At 45.3% G+C, this 17,132-nt stretch overlaps 1 protein-coding gene across 1 annotated transcript in view; it reads left to right on the top strand.

The window, feature by feature from the left end:
* Positions 1-17,132, top strand: part of TENM2 (teneurin transmembrane protein 2) — a 1,165,990-nt gene that overhangs the window by 966,741 nt on the left and 182,117 nt on the right. Inside the window, exon 10 of the mRNA XM_045284698.1 lies at positions 14,956-15,150. Within this exon, the coding sequence (XP_045140633.1) occupies positions 14,956-15,150 (195 nt within the window). The remainder of the gene's footprint in view (positions 1-14,955; positions 15,151-17,132) is intronic.

Below are 17,132 nucleotides of genomic sequence, written 5' to 3'. Positions count from 1 at the left end.
TTGCTGACCTTTTAGGTTGCAGGCCACTACATCACCAGGGCTCCCATGAACAAATCAACAGGCATGCTTTGTATTATTATCATTACTTGTATTAGAAAAAAAATAACTTTGATTCATGGTCACATTGATTTTCCACCCCAAATGACCTCTTGTATCAATGGTTTACTGACTAAGGTGAAATCTTTTTCTTAAACTGTGGGCCATTCCCAGCTCTGTGCAGGTCACAGCTGTCTCTAATTTCTCCACATTAGGCACCCTTCTAAGGCTACTCTGCTACTTAGGAAAAAATCCACGAACATTGACCTCTAGAGGGGTTTCCAAGGCTATAAGTCTTTATGGGAGCACATTGCCATGTTTTTCTCCCAAGGATTAACTGGTGGATTTGAACCATTGACTTTGTGGCTTGCAGTCCAGCACTTACTTGACAATGCCACCAGGGCTACTGACCTCACTGCCATCAAGTCCTGCCACCCTGTAGGATAAGGTAGAACTGCTCCTGGAGGTTTCCCAGATGGGGTAGCTTTACAAGGGTTGAAAGCCTCGTCGTTCTCCAGCAGGGCTGCTGATGGTTTCAAATCACTAACCTTGCGGTTGGGAGCCCCCCAGGGCCCCGTGGGCAATTTATCCAAGAGTTGTTAAGAAGGGGAACACTGAAAAAACGTTATTTTGGTGTCAGAAACAATTTACCTTGAGGAAGGCTGATGGATTTGAGCCCCCAGAGCACTTTCTGTTTGGAAACATACCACGCATGAACTACATCGTAAACTGACACGTTTTGGAGGTTGCAGGCATAGATTAGCATATGGCTCCCCAGTACTGCGTGCAGCAACTTCCAAACTAGGGAGGGAGGGAGGGCCCCTTCACTGTGGGGATCTTGTTAAAATGTAGTTCTGGACTCCGTGCATCTGAGTGGGTTGGAAAGGCAAATTTTCAGCAGGGAGTTGAACCGGGATAAACTGGTTTGGAGCCCTGTTTTTAAAATAGAAAGAAAGGAAAATGTCTACAGTTTTGCAGCTGGCCAAAAAGGAAGAGGGAGAAGAGAAAAGAGGGGAATTGGACTTGCTGGGTGTAGGTATTTGCTGCAGAGACAGCAGTGAACAAAGCAGACCCCTCTGTGTTCGTCAGGAAACTTCCAGCCTTGCACATCTCCAGACCAAACCACTGCCTCTGAATGAACTCTGACACACAGTGACCCGAAGGGGCACAATATAAATGCTCCCAGCCTTTCGGAGTCTGTGGTTCGTTATGGAAGCCACTGCCCCACCTTTCTCTGGTGGAGCAGCTGGTGGGCTCTCGCCACCGCCAACCTTTCGGTTAGCGATTTAACCGGGTGCCACCTTCTCCTGGGATAACAGGACACAAATTATCTCAAACTTGACGCCTGAATCACACGCAGAATGACTAGCTACTTCACTGAGGATTGGAGCTGTAGGAAGGCTTACTGTGTACTGCGAAGAATTTAAATATTCATTATGTAATGTATGCTGCTCTTTCACTAAAAAAAATTTTTAAAGACTTTTTTTCAAGAACAGCTTAAGTACTTATCGATTGAGAACTTTTATAACTCTCAAAATGGAGGCATCCCCATATCTCTACAGGTATTTTAAATGAATTGAATTAATCATAGGCTTAAAAGTCTCTTGCGATCTTCGTTAACTTCCCTGGGTTTAATTAAAACATCTGTGCACTTTTAATTTATCGATTCATCCAATTCATATGTCATGTTTTTAACACACCCCAGCATGCTCTGCATCATTTTTAACCCGATTTCCACTTAACTAAAGCAATTAAATTCACCCCGGATTAATTAAAGCATCCATGCTTTCATGCTTAAGTCAGCGTGTGCTGCTTTCCCCACATGGCTCCTGGATGTCAGAGATTTGACACACCTGATGAGTTTTTTGTCCTTCTGGAAATTCTTCCCCGAATCGCTCTCTTGCTTATTAATGTGCCATTTGACAGAGCTGGAATGAGGAAGTTGGTGTGCCTGAACTTTGGCCCTCTGAGCCGGGGACTCTGACCCCATCTGTCAGAATCCATCCTCCTGGTCCCACTCTTCAGGAGGAAGTCCTGCCGGATCCGGCCTCCACAGAGACTGACTGAGCATCTGAATATTCTGGGAGGCAGGAGGGGGCCTGCTGGGTCAGAGGTGACTACGGAGGCCACACTGGCTGGTGACGTTGGCATTGGGCCTTCTGTGCGCAGGCCTTCCCTCTGCTTTCTCACTTCCTCACTCTTCACAGTCCTCGGTGCCCTCCCTATTTAATTGACTGGGAAAACGGAGGTGCCCGGAAGTTTCCGGAGCTTCTCCTCTGAGCACACCAAGTATGAGAACTGCCCGGTGAGTTACAATTATCCTCCTAAAAGCTATTTGGGGATTCCGGCTCACTCCAATCCTGTGTCTGGAGTTCCCTAATGCTTACAGTGTTCAGTTCAGGACTTTGAACTGGTCCTTTGTTGTTTGTACCCAGCCTGCCCCACCGGACTGGGAATTTACATTTCCTGCACCCCAGCCCCCACCCAGTTACACCGAATTGCACATCCCTGGTAGTTCATTGGTTAAGCCCTCTGCTGCTAAGCAGAAAGTCAGCAGTTGAAACCAACAGGTGCTCCATGGAAAAAGATGCTTCCAGAAAGATCGATTGTTTTAAGAAGCCTATGGGGTCATTCTGACTCCATCCCACAAGGTCACGAAGGTCAGACTTCAAGTCTCAATGGCAGTGGGTTTGGGTTTTCTTGGTATACTGAATACATCAAGTTTAATCTTGTAGATCCCAGGTGATTATATAGACCTAGGATTCTGAGTGAAATGTGGATTCTGCTTCGTTTATCTGGGGTGGAAACAAGAGTTCTCAGCAGGTAGTTGAACCCGGATAGAGCAAGCCCTAGTTCAGTGGGGTAGAAGTTGGAGTCCTCCAAGAGATGCCTCAGAAGAAAAGCCTGGGGACTGCTTCCAAAAGCAATGAGCTGAGCCATGGGAAATCCTATGTGACACGATTATACTCTGAGTCCATGAGCTGAATTGGTTGGTTCCTTTTCCCTCAGCTATGGCAGCAATGAGTATTATCAGTCTTTCATTTCTTCCTATCTAGTTAACCAAGAAGTATTTCTCATTATCGTAGTCTGTGACTCACTTAACTGTTACTGAATTCTCTTGTGTACTTTTACCGACAATCTGTGCTATGTCTGTTGATGTGTTTAGGGCCTTTGCCCAGCCTTTAATCCATATCTTTTTTTACCAATTTATAAGAGGTCTTTGTGTATTTTGCTGATCAAACCTTAGTCAGTGGTTTGTGTTAAAAAATACTTCCTCCAAATATCACTTGTCCCTAATTCTGTTAAGAGCATCCTTTGTTGTATAGAAGGTTTAAGCTTTATGTGATTGAATCGGATATTTCCTCTTTTCCTTCATGGTTACTGATATTTGTGTCATTTTTAAATAAGTGGGTCTTCAATATTTTCTTCTGGTACTTTGTTATTTTTTCCATTTAGAAATTTAGTTTGTATAGAGTTGAGTTTGTACAGTGTGCCCAGCCACTGCCATCAGGTCAGTTCTGGCACAGAATGACCTTACACGGCGTGTCTGGGACAGTCAGTCTTTATGGGAGCAGATAACTTCGTCTTTGCCCTGAGAGCGGATGACAGCACTGCTAGGGCTCCTGTGTACAGTGTGCAGTGAGGTCAAACTTTATCTCTCTCAACTGGAGTGCCAATTGTAGGGAGCTAACTGTCATCAAAAGATGACCTACCTGGTCGTGCTGTTGGGTCAGCATTGAACTGTTTACTGAAAGGTTGGCAGTTGAGTCCCATCAGCTTCTCCTTTGGAGAAAAATCTTGCATTAAGACTTACAGCCTCTGAAACCCTATTTCGGGTCACTGTGATTCAGAATGGGCTCAGTGGCAGTGGGTTTGGTTTTGAGGAAGCTGTAAGCAAACTCACCTTTCCTAAGGACCGCAGCAAACTCCACAGCCTGGAAAGGCAGTGGGGCTAGTGGTTTGGGTCGCAAGAACATTGAGCTTTCCCTCATGAAGCCAAGACCCAGATAGTACGCTCAAAGTTTCAGTGGATCTAGGCTGCTTCTTGCTCAGTTTCTTTTGCTGTCACCCAACAGAGCTATTAACCAGGGCTTCAAACAGCTTCAGTCTGGTTTGACCTCTTGCTGAGAGTCTGTGTCTCCCTCTCAGAGACTGAATCCAAATCACCCAAGAATGTTATAAAACAAGACATTTTGATTCAGTCTATTTGTGTGTGTGTGTGGGGGGGGTGCAAATTCTTAGCAGGGGGTCAAACTAGAATTTACTTCTTTTCAGCACATAATAGGTAGCTGTTAGTAGGAGCCATGGTGGGGTAGTGGGTTATGCATTGGGATAATAGCAAGGTGAGTAACTCAAAACCACCAGCTGCTCTGTGGGAGAACCTTGAGGCTCTCTGCTCCCTAAGCAGCCTTGGAAAGCCACAAGAGCAGTTCTACTCTGTCCTACAGGGCTGAGCTGAGTCAGAATCTGTTCGATGGTACTGAGCTTGGTTTTTTGGTTTTGTTGGTATTGTTGTTGGTTTTTGTAGGTGGCATCAAGTTAGTGCTGACTCATCAGGACCCCGTGGAAACAGAATAAACTCTGCTGGTTCTGTGCCATACTCACAAGTGTTCCCGTGGTTGAGCGCATTGCTGCAGCCACGGGGTCAGTCCATCTTGTCCAGGGTCTTCCTCTTTTTCACGCACCTCTATTCAGCAAGCATGATGTCCTTCTCTAGAGATCCATCTCTCTGACGACATATTGAAACGATATGAGACGTTATCTCACCATCCTTGCCTCTAGGGACCATGCTGGTTGTACTTTCAATATTCAATCCACAGTACCTTCAATATTCTTTGCCAACACCATAATTCAAGTGCATCGGTTCTTCTTCAGTCTTCCTGACTCAATGTCCTACTATCACTTGTCTACGAAGTGATTGAAAATACCGGGGCTTGCACCAGATGCACCTTAGTCCTCCAAGTAACATCATTGCTTTTCAACACTTTAAAGAAGTCTTGTGTAGCACCCTGACCCAATGACATGTGTCTTTTGATCTCTTGACTGCTGCTTCCATAATCATTGACTGTGAATCTAAGAAGGATGAAATCTTTGACAACTTCTGTTTATCATGATGTTTCCTATTGATCCAGTTGTGAAGGATTTTGTTCCTATATTTCAAGTTCTTACTTTCAGCAAGCAAGGTTGTGTCATTTGTATATCACAGGTTATTAACCAGCCTTCTTCCAATCCTAATGCCACGTCCTTCGCATAATCTAGCTTCTCTGATTATTTGCTCCACATAAAGAGGGAATAAGGATGACGAGAGAATATACGACCCTGATGCACACCTTCCCTGATTTTAAACCATGTAGTATCCCCTTTCTGTTCACACAACTTCCTCTTAACCCATATACAGGTTCCGTCTGAGTATAATGAAGTGCCTGGAATTCCCATTCTTCTCAAGGCTATCCAGTTTGTTACGATCCACACAGCCTAATTCCTTGGAATGGTCAATAAAATACAAACATCTTTCTGGTATCCTCTGCTTTCAGCCAAGATTTATCTGATATCAGCAGTGATAGCCATTATTTCACATTCTCTTCTTAATCTAACCTGAACCTCTGCCAGCTCCGTGTCAGTGCATTGCTGCCACAGATGTTGGGTTTACTTGCATGTGATATCAATTATATCATTCTCTACGTTGAGCATTCTGTTGGGTCACTTTTCTTTGGAATGGGTATGAATATGAATCTCTTACAAGTGAGTGCCTTTGGGGCTTTTTCAGCTTGTTGAACCATTTTGCTTGGTCTTCCATCAATTCCTGGGACTTTGGTTTTGGTTAAGGAGTCCTGGTGGCTTAGAAGTAACACGTCTGGCTGCAATCAGAAAGGTTAGCACTAGCAGCCACTCGTCAGGAGAAAGGGCTTTCTACTCTCATTAACAGTTACAGTCTTGGAAACACACGGGGGCAGTTCTACCCTGTCCTGTAGGGTCACTATGAGTTGGCATTGACTCAATGGCAGTGAGTTTGGTGGAGTGGGGGGTTTGCTGGGCTTTGTCTGATGCCTTGTTTTCGCTAATGCTTTTAGTACAGTTTAAACTTCTTCCTGCAATACCATTGGCTCTTGTTCACATGCTATCTCTTGAAATGATTGAATATTGATCGTTCTTTGTGGTATGGTGACTGTATTCTTTCCATCTTCTTCGGCTGCTTCCTGTGTCATTCAATATGTTGCCCATAGACTCTTTCAGTATTGCAAGTTGGGGCTTGATTTTTTTTTTTCCTGAGTTCTTTCAGTTGAAGATATGCTGAGCATGTTCTTCCATTTGGTTTTCTAATTCTAGGGCTGTGCACATTTCATTCTACTATTTTACTACACCCCTAGGGCACCTTGGTTCTGATTAGTTGCAGCTTCAACTAATGATGCCCTTACACACGGGCCTTATGTATAACAAGGCCAAATATTTCCCAGTCCTGTGCCACCTTCGTGGTCATTGGTATGTTTGGATCCAATGTTGCATCAATGTATCTTATTGAGAGTTTCCGTCATTGTCACTGGCTGTCTACTTTACCGAATATGATGCCCCTTTCCAGCCACTGGTCTTTACTAATGATGTGCCCAGAGGACTCACAGCAAAGTCTCCTCATCCTCACGCCTAGGAAGCACCCTTGCTGCATTTCTGCAATGATTGATTTGTTCATTCTGCCTGTCCGTGGTATGTTCAGTAGTCGTCACGAATACCCCAGTCAGTCCAAATGTTTCAATTCTTGTGTCTTCTCTTTCAGTTACCCACCAAATGCATGCAAATCAGTGATGAGTCTGTATCGACTGACTCCCTGGGATGCCAGGCCACCCATGGCTAATGCTGTTTTGACAATTTCCCTGGCTACTGGATTCAAGTATTCTCAGCTCTCTTTTCCAAAGGGACTTTAAGTCCAACTTCAAGTACTTTTTTAAAAATCATTTTATTGGGAGCTTTTACAGATATCATAACATTCCATAGTTCAATCACAACAAGCACAGTTTCAAAACATTTTCTTTCTTCTTGAACTCCTTGATATCAGCTCCCCTTTATCCCTTCCCTTCTCCACCCCACCCCCAGGAACCATTATTTAATTTTCTTTTTTATTTCCATATCTTGCCATCCAATATATCCATTCACATATAATGCTGTCATTCACTACCCTCAAGTGGGGCTATACAGTCATCAATGCTATCAGCTCCACCCATTCCCTTAGGAGCCATTACTCCTGTTACTGTTTCTGAAGGGTTATCTATCTTGGCTTTCATGTATCAAACAATCTTAATTATACAAATGAACATAAGCAAGTCTAACATAATTAATGAGGTAAGACAAATTAAAACCATATTAGTAACCAAATATTAAAGAACTAGAGGATAATTACGTTCATCGGTGCTATACCACAACCTGGATTTATCATCCCTTCCGAACAGCCATTCTGAGAGGGACTATCCAATTAACTTGCAGGTGGGTTTGTGGTCTCCACTACACCCATACCCCTTCACATTGATTGGTTGCTTGTTTTTGAACTGATACCACTTCCAGTCTACACCCTATATTCACACAGGCTGGTGTGCATCTTCCATGTGGGCTTTGTTACTTCCCTGCTAGATGGCCACTTGTTTAAGTACAAGCCTTTAAGACCCCGGATGCTACATATTTTAATAGCCAGGCACCATCAGCTTTCTTCACCATATTTGCTTATGTACCCATTTTGTCTTCAGCAATTGTGTCAGGAAGGTGAGTATCATAGTGCCACATTATTAGAACAAACTGTTCTTATACTGAGATAAGATTTAAGTAGAGGCCCAAAGTCCATCTGCTTCCTTGTTACATTTGCATATATACATATATAAACAAATACACCTACATTTATATATTTACATATATACATATATATCTATAGATACACCTATATGTTTTTCTTTCTTTTTTATTGTGAAATATTTATTTCTTTTTTAAAAATCATTTTGTTAGGGGCTCATACAACTCTTATCACAATCCATACCTACATCAATTGTGTAAAGCACATTTGTACATTCATTGCCCTCATCATTCTAAAAACATCCGCTCTCCACCCAAGCCGCTGGCATCAGCTCCTCATTTTTCCCCTCCTTCCCCACTTCCCCTCCCTCATGAACCCTTGATAATTTACAAATTATTATTTTGTCATATCTTGCCCTGTCCAACGTCTCCCTTCACCTGCTTTTCTGTTGTCCGCCCCCCAGGGAGGAGGTCACATGTAGATCCTTGTAATCAGTTCCCCCTTTCCAACCCACCCTCCCTCCACCCTCCAAGTATCGCCACTCTCACCACTGTTCCTGAAGGGATCATCCGCCCTGGATCTTTCTTCTTCTTTCCTCTTTTTCTTTTCTCTTTCTTTCACCTCTCAGTAATTCTCCTCAGATACAATTTGATGTATCAAACAAGACAACCTCCACCCTCCTCACTATCAATTTTAGAACCCTTACTCTTCCCCCGCTCTGTCCTTCCTGGCTGACCGCTTACCTCCCTCAGCTCCTCCACTCCCACTGCCACCCCGCCCCCAAGGGCGTATCATTTCAGGGTCCCCTCTGCACATCTAGTCTAGCCCAGAATTGGCCTGTCAAAATGTAGGCGTTTTTCCCTCCGCTTTTCTGCCTTGCCCCCTTTGATGACCTTTCTCCAGGTGTTCTCTCTGCTGCAAGTCCAGCGTCTATCTGCCGAAGTTTTCCTCACTGACAGCACGCAGAGGTGGCCGGCCCTGTTCCTTCCCACAGAGTAGATAACGCTCATGACTCACCTCATCCTGGACTGACAACTTTCAGGAGGGGAAAAGGCAGCACTTGCTGGATCATTAAAACGAGCTTCACACCATTTAGGTGGATCTAAATTGCGTCATTTTTTGGCATCAGCCTGTTAACTTGTCAGTCGTTAGTGGCAGCGGTAATTTATTTTTCTCCTACAAGACTCGTAGCGTTTCCATTTACGAGATTTAGTAAAACAAGAATTGTCACTTTGTACAAACATTTTAATTCATTTTTAATAGAAGCTTGAATGCACAATGTTCTGCTCCTGTAAGCCTTAGGAACCCTGGTGATGCCGTGCTTAACCGCCTGGCAACTACTGAGAGGAAGGCAGTGTCTCCATGGGAGGAAAGACCAGGCAGTGGACTCCTCCAGCAGTGACTGCCTGGGAAACCCTACTGCGGGGCAGTTCTGCTCTGTCTCCTGGGGCCCCAGGAATGGAAATGGATGCGAGGCAGCAGCAGCAACAGGCCTTTTGGTGGTGGTGGGGGGGGGAGGCATAAAACACTGCACATGTGGCTCCTGCCCACGCAAGGCCACCTCCTGCCTACAGCCAGAGAAGACTGGGAAGGAAAGGAAAAGAAATTTCTAATCAAATTATTCTGTGAGACTCATCTTTTGTAGTGGTGATGGCTGTCGCCCACTTAGGGGTGGGTGTGCATGGATTGTGTGTGTGTGTGTGTGTGTGTGTGTGTGTGTGTGTGTGTGTTTGGACATACTGAATCTTTAACTCATTAACCCTTGAAGTCATATTGAATACTTAGCTTAACATTTCAAGAGGGACCACCTGCTACTTACCATGCTGGTATCAGCTACTGCTTTGAATTTTTTGTTTCTGTTTATGTAGTCTCACTTAATTCTCCCACCAACTCTAAGTTGTTGCTGTTGTTGGGTTTTATCAAGGCTAGAATAGTGTCCCGTAAAAATATGGGTCAGCTTGACCGGGTCTTGATTCTAAGTGACTTGGCAGTTAGCAATGCAGTTTGACAATTACAGGATGATGTAATCATCCCCATGATGAGATCAGAGGTGATCATCCAGTCCATTGTAAATGGATTAGGATGGGATGTAACACCCTTATTCAGGCTGTATCCCTCATCAAAGAGAGAAGGAAGCAGAGACAGGCACCTCAGAACCACCAAGAAAGAACAGCTGGGAGTGGAGTGTGTCCTTTGGACCCAGAGTCCCGCCCCAGTACTGAGAATCCCCTCAGCCCATGGAAGATTGATGCCAAAACACATGGAGATCTCCAAGGAGCATGGGCCCATAGGTGTTGAAAGCAGACAGGAATCTTCCTCCAGGGTCAACAGAGAGAGAACCTTCCTCTAGAGATGGCACCCGGAATTCAGATTTCTAGTCTCTCACACGATGAAAGAATAGATTTCTGCTTCTCAAAGTGATCCACTTATGATACATCTGTTGACTAACGTGCAGTTGGGTTGGTCCAACTCCTGTGACCCCCATGGACAACAGAATGAAATGCTGCCCAGTCCTGCTGCACCCTCACAACTGCTCCTCTGTGTGAGCCCATGGTTGTCGTCACTGCGTCGCTCTACCCCAGTAAGGGTCGTCCTCTTTTGCTAACCGTCCACTTTACTTATCACGTGTCCTTCTCCAGGGACTGGTCCCTCCAGACAACAGGTTCAAAGCACAGGAGAGGAGGTCTACAGCCCTCTTTCCCACAAAGCACTCTGGCTGTACTACTTGTAAAACAGATTTACTTGTTCTTGAAGCAATCCCGTTATACTTTATTATTTTTCACAAACACCATCATGTAAAGGTGTCAGGTGTTCCTCGGTCTCCCCTATTCATTGCCCCGCTTTCATACACATGAGAGGCCATTGAGAACAGCCTGGCTCAGGTGGGTCAGAGACCGTTTAATCTTCAAAGTTGATCCTTTTGAACAGATTCTCCCAAAGCAGTGAGTGGTTGATCTCTTTGCTGCTGCTTCCATGAACACTGGTTTTGGATCCAAGCAAGAAAAAAAATCCTCCACCACTTCAATCTTTTCCCTTTTGATCACCATGTTGCTCATTGGTCCAATTAGGAGGGTTTTCTTTTGTGTATAGTTAACTGTAATCTCTGATCTTCCTCTGATCTTCCTCTGATCTTCCTCAAAGGGGCTTCAAATCCCCTTTGCTTTCAGCAAGCAAGGTTGCATCATCTACAGATCGACATGGCTTGTGAACGTCTTCCCCCAATTCTGACGCCGTGCAGCTCATCATGCAGTCCAGCTTCACAGATGATTGGGTCAGCATGCAGACTGATCTTTGTGGTGAAAAGATAGAACCCCAACACCCACCACCCTAACTTTATATCCCCTCGTTCTGTTTTAATGACGCCACATGAGTACAGGTTATTTAGAATTCCCATTCTTTGCTATGTTATTCATAAGTTGTTGTTATTGACATGGCTGAGTGCCTGCTCATGGTCAATAAAACAGGGGTGCATCTCTTCCTGCTACTCTCAGCCAAAATCCATCCGACATCTGATATCCCTAGTTCCACGTCCTCTTCTGAATCTGGTTTGAATTTCTGGTAGCTTCCTGTTGATGTACTGCTGTAAGCATTTTTTTCATTGTCTCCAGCAAAAGTTTATTTGCATGTGATATTAATGAGATTGTTATGTAAGTCCCCCACTATGTTGTTTCACTGTTCTCTGGAACAGGCCCAAATATGGATCTCTTCCAGTCAGTTTGCCAGGACTTGTGAGTACTGCCAACATTGCATCTGTTTGTTGAAACATCTCAAATGGTATTCTCTCAATGCCTGGAGCCTTGTTGGTATAGCAGGTTATGCATTGGGCTACTAGCCTGAGGTTAACAATTTCAAACTACCAGCCACACTTCAGCGGAAAGATGAGGCTCTCAGAACCCACAGGGACAACACTTCCTTGTCCTATAGGCTCGTCGTGAGTCAGAAATGACTCACTGGCAGCGAGTTGGTTTTGAGTTCTGTTTTTGGCCAATGCCTTCAGTGCAATTCGAACTCCTTCCTTCAATGCCATTGGTTCTTTGGCATATGCGACCTGCTGAAATGAATGGACACGACTGCGTGTTCCTCCCAACGCTTCATGCTGCTTGCATCATCCAGATTTTTGGAGAATCAATTACAATTAGAGCTGGCACCCAGAATTCAGATTTCTAGTCTCTTGAATTTACCCAGAAGTATCTCAGAAGAAATTTACTTACATTTTTACTTACATTTTACTTACATCTTATTTTTAAGAGAAAACTCCGCACCAGAGAAAGTCAACAAGTTAAGGGCCAAGCTATGAACCCAGGTCTTTCTAACCCTAAAGTCCTTTCTCTGCCCGCTTGTACTCCATTTTCAGTAGAGGTAAAAACAGAGTCATTTTTCCTATTCCGTGATTGTTAGTTGCCTCCAGCCTGCTCACCTCATGGCGACGTTTGTGTTTAATAGAAGGTCCCACCGCCTAGTCCTGACTCATAGTCATGGTCATTGGCATGTTTGCGTCCATTGGTAGAACTGTTGTGCCAGTTCATCTCACTCGCCGTTCCCCTTGTGTCCCTATAACCTGTCATTAGAAAAATAATAGTAATACAGATCTGCTGAACTATAAGAAGGGTTATTAGTTCAAGAGGTCCCTAATTTTCATCCAGCCTCTGGACTGATAGTCTGACCCAGTCATATATAGGTGAGGCTCTGGGTCGAGTCATGTCTAAGGATGGATCAGTCGCCCCCAAGAAAAGATGTTTCACTCCTGGCAGAGCTCACCTGGCTTTGTCTGCACGCTCTTTGCTCCAGTAGCGAGTGGGTTACTCAAGAGCCTCCGTCTTCTCTTTAGCTTCCCTTCTGCTTTTTCTGTGACATCAGTCCACCCCGTTGAGTGCCCTGCTCTCTAGCAAGCAAGCATCACAGCATCTTGCATTTTTGACCACATTCCTGGGAAGAAGGCTGCACTTGGTGTGTGGAGAACTTTCTGACCTAATGACCTTCCATCCCTTTTTCCTAAGTAATTTAAGTAGGTCATATTTTAAATTTGATTTCTCAGATACTTAGTTTTAAATAAAATCCATTCTTACCTACTGGTCAATCCTATTTTTTCCACCACTTGGAATTTATGTCGCAAAGCAATTGTTTTCCATATGAATAGGGGAAAAAAATTCTTACTCTATTTTATCAATTAATGAAGACAATCATTATTTGTTACTTACTTCATACCCCCTTCCATGATAGTTCAATGATAGGGTTCTCATCGCCCCTCTAGAAGGTCCAAATTAGATTCCCAGACAGTGCACCTCAGATACACACAGCCATCACCCAACTGTAGAGGATGTCAAGTTGCTATGATGATAGACAAGCTGGCGCAGACTAGGAAGAAAGGCCTGGCTATTGACTTTTGAAAATAAGCTAATGGAACCCTATGGAATTTAACAATTCATGTCCTAGCCAATCCTAGGGATAGTACAGGACCATGTAATATTTCTTCTCATATGCATAGAGTCACTATGAGTTGGAGCCAACCTGATAGCAGCTAACAACAATTCCCTACCACCATTTATGTGTGCCACCGAAGCCCAGTAGCTGTCATTTGATTATTTAACTAAGGTATAACCCTGATTTCAGAATCAGTTCTTGGAAACTCATCCAGCTGCACGTTGTATGGTCCAACTTCTCACTAAAAGTTTTCTTATTTCAATGTGTAGGGTGGGGATAGGAAGAAGAACAAGGCTGATGCTAATCTCTTCCCAGCCAGTGGCACGTGTAATTTTATCTAGATCAGATATGACAAGTAAGTTTCCTCTTGAATGCCAACCCTATCTGCTTGGAGGTCTCAGCATGGTGTTGAAAGCTTTGAGGCACAGGGGATAAGATCTGCGATCGGTTCAAGGTGTCGGAAGATGTGCAGGAAGGGAGAATGGCAGTTCAGGTGCACCCATGTGCCATACCGCCCCAGAGTTGAGCGTGCATCTGAGAACACAGTGAGACGAAGTCTTCTCAACCTTGAGAAAGGCCGCGGTTTCTCAGTCTGGTGTGTAGCAGCACAGCCACCAGTTCGGATCTTGGGTACACGGATTGGGCTCTTTGGATGATTGGGGTTAAACCAGTGCAAACTAAAGGTAACTTCATATCCAACAACCCCTCTGATTCTCAGCCTTTTCCCACTTAAGCGCATCAGAAAGTCCCAGCTGGGATGAGGTCTGTTTCAGAGTTCACACCTTCAGCCTAGACTCTGTTCCTGTGGAATCATTATAAACTTTACAAGCAATCAGCTAATCCTGAGGCGAACATAATCAGCTAAGTGGACCTCACAGTTAGAATAGTAACTAACCCCTGTCAGCTAGTTAAGGGCCCACCTTGGATTCAGGCCAATCTGATAGTCAATCAAGCTCCCCAACTGGTGAGCTTTGGGCTCAGGGCAGGTCACTTCCCCAGTGTAAGACTCATTTATAAGTGTCAGTCCATCCCCTGAACAGTCTCTGTTTCGCTGCCCCTCCACTTTACCCAGGGTGAGCTCCTTCTCCAAGCCTGGCCTCCCCTGATTCTCCACCTGCCTCACAGGGTGGATGTGATGACAGAATCATAAAGCATTCTCCCCTGCACTTGGCAACCCCAGCTGTGTCATAACTGGACTCTGGGGTTTTCCATGGCTGGGTTTTTTCAAAGTTGATTGCCAGGCCTTTCTTCTGAGATACTTCTGGGTAAATTCCAACCTTTCAGTTAGCAGCCAAGCAAGTTAACTGTCTTCACTGTCCAGGGACACCTGTACCAGGCATATAATTAGTAGTACTAGCTGCACGTTATCCACTGTCTCCACGTTAATTCTAGCTCATAGCGACCCTATAGCACAGAGTAGAACTGTTCTGTTAGCTTTACAAGATGAGAAATCTTTATAAGAAGAGACCGCTTCAACTTTCTCCCGTGGGTTAGAACTGCTGACCCTGCCATCAGCAGTCCAGTGCTTCGCCCGCTCTGCCACCAGGGCTACTGTGGTCGTTGGTGCCCTTGTATATTTGAAGCAGTTCTGTGCCTCCACAGCCCAAGTCCTCAGCTAATGTTGGAGGCAAAGCTAAATCATCAGGCCGGCTCTGCCTCGTCAGCCTGATGCAGCCCATCAGACACTGGCCCCTGGTGACCCGGTGCCCTCTCTTTGGTCTTTGCAGCCGCCTGCCCTGTCCTGTGCAGTGGGAATGGACAGTACTCGAAAGGGACGTGCCAGTGCTACAGTGGCTGGAAAGGCGCGGAGTGCGACGTGCCCCTGCACCAGTGCATCGACCCCTCGTGCGGGGGCCACGGCTCCTGCATTGACGGGAACTGTGTCTGCTCGGCTGGCTACAAAGGCGAGCATTGTGAGGAAGGTAAGCACCTCAGAGAGAGCTGGGCAAGGGGGAGGCAAAACTCAGTGCCAAGCCGGCTCCTGTGGAGATGATGCCAACCCAGAGAGGCCCTAGAGAGAGGTAGATGGGCGCCGTGAGGTTTCCCGGGGAATAATTTTTACAGAAGCAGACCACTGCTGCTTTCTCCCTTAGAGCTGCTGGGGTTAGAACTGCCAACCTTGTGTGGAACAGCCAAGCACTTTAGCCTCTGTAGGAGGCATTTATTAAAGGACTGACCTGCACCCACGAGCCCTCTCTCCAGCTCCTGTTTTGCATAGGAAGCCTCTATGCTTAGCCAACTTCCAACCCCTTAGCTTTGATGGCTTCTTAGCGTGTAAGGAACAGAGAAGGCCTGTGGAGGTTCTTGGGAAGGAATGTTTGCTTCCAGCATCCTTGATGGGAATAAGTTCCTTTCGTCTTGGTTTGTGTCTGTAAGTTGCTTTCTTTGCCGTGTAGTCTTCTCTCCTCTTCTGTCTCTTTTCCACCTTCCTCCCTTCACCTTTCCTGATTTTGCCCATTCTTTTATTCTGCCTTAGCGTAAGTCCTCTGAACTAGAAATTATCAAAGCTATCTAGAAAAAGAAATCTCATTGCCATCGAGTTCATTCTGACGCATGGAAACAAGAATTCCCAACTGACCTCTAACTGCGTCATAGTCTTCCTGGTCACTGAAGACCACAGTAAATGCCCCGAAACCAAACCAAATTCATGGCCATCAAGTGCCTTCTAACTCTTAGTGACTCCACAGGACAGAGTAAAACAGCCCCTGTGGGTTTCCAAAACTGTAACTCTTAACAGGAGTAGAAAACCTCATCTTTCTCCCTCGGAATGGCTGGTGGTTGTGAACTACTGACCTTGCGGTTTATAGCCCAATGTGTAACCACTACATCACCAGAGGTCCTTGCCTAGGTACATATTTTAGGAAAAATGAATCTTAGTAGACTGGTGTCACCACCCCCACTATGGCCCTTAGCCACCCTTCACGTCTGGAACTGAAATCACCCCCATGGCTCCGTTTTCAGTCAAACACTAGACAAGGCCATACGGGAACAATAGCACGGGGCCAGCGGGAGGGTGCACACCAGCCTTATCAACTCTTTGAGATGCAAAGGCAGCATGTACCCAAGGACAGAGTTCATACGATTCAGAAAGAAGGAGGGATGGAAATGGAGAGAGGGGAGGAGGTGGGCTCATTGATGTTACACTGAGGAGATGGCACTGAACGAGATGAAACAAAATGCGTACAGATCGTTGAGCATTAAAACGATGATCAGCACTGTAACCTTCACCCAATTCACAGTAAAAAAAAAAATGTTTAAAAAGTAATCTCTGTAGAGAGCAGTCAGGTTGGAAAGACCATGGGCATCCCCGTCAGACCCCATGCAGAGCCAACTCCTCCTGGGTGCTTGCAGCCACACAGTCACATAGAAGAGTGTGGGGATGTGGCCCGCAGGCAGGGAGCACTCTGGAGCTCACTACAGAGCAGCACAGTGGTCTAAGACACAACCCATCACCTGCCATGGTGCTTATGGTCACCACGTGCACAGCTGCAAACACCTGCACATTCAGAGAGCTCACATTGGCGTGACCTCATGCACAGGGGAGTAACCAGCATCAGGAATGGAATTGACAGAGTCTAACCTGATGAAATCTAGGCAAAGATCAGGCTTGGCATTGCAGCTCATGGCGACCCTGCATGTACAGAGTAGAATTGCTCTGTTGGGGTCCCAAGCCTGTGCCCTCTCAGAAGCAGAAGGCCAGTCCGCCTTCTGAGATACTTCTAGGTAGGGTCTAACTACTAACTTTTTGTGCCGCCAAAGGATGCCTTCCTAATAAATAAATGAACAAATGTTTATACAGTTCTGGAACTAAGGATTAGGCCTTGCAGATACAGGGAGGCTTAGAGAGGTTTGTGGACAAATGGAATTTAAAAATGTAATGGCATTTTTCAACAAACTTTTTGAA

The sequence above is a fragment of the Echinops telfairi genome, unplaced genomic scaffold (assembly GCF_000313985.2).
Source record: "Echinops telfairi isolate 266 unplaced genomic scaffold, ASM31398v2 ScPeMD7_7469;HRSCAF=8507_0, whole genome shotgun sequence".
NCBI classification, from domain to species: domain Eukaryota; kingdom Metazoa; phylum Chordata; class Mammalia; order Afrosoricida; family Tenrecidae; genus Echinops; species Echinops telfairi.
The sequence above is the reverse complement of the archived record's forward strand: the minus strand, read 5'-3'. Positions and strand labels throughout refer to the sequence as shown.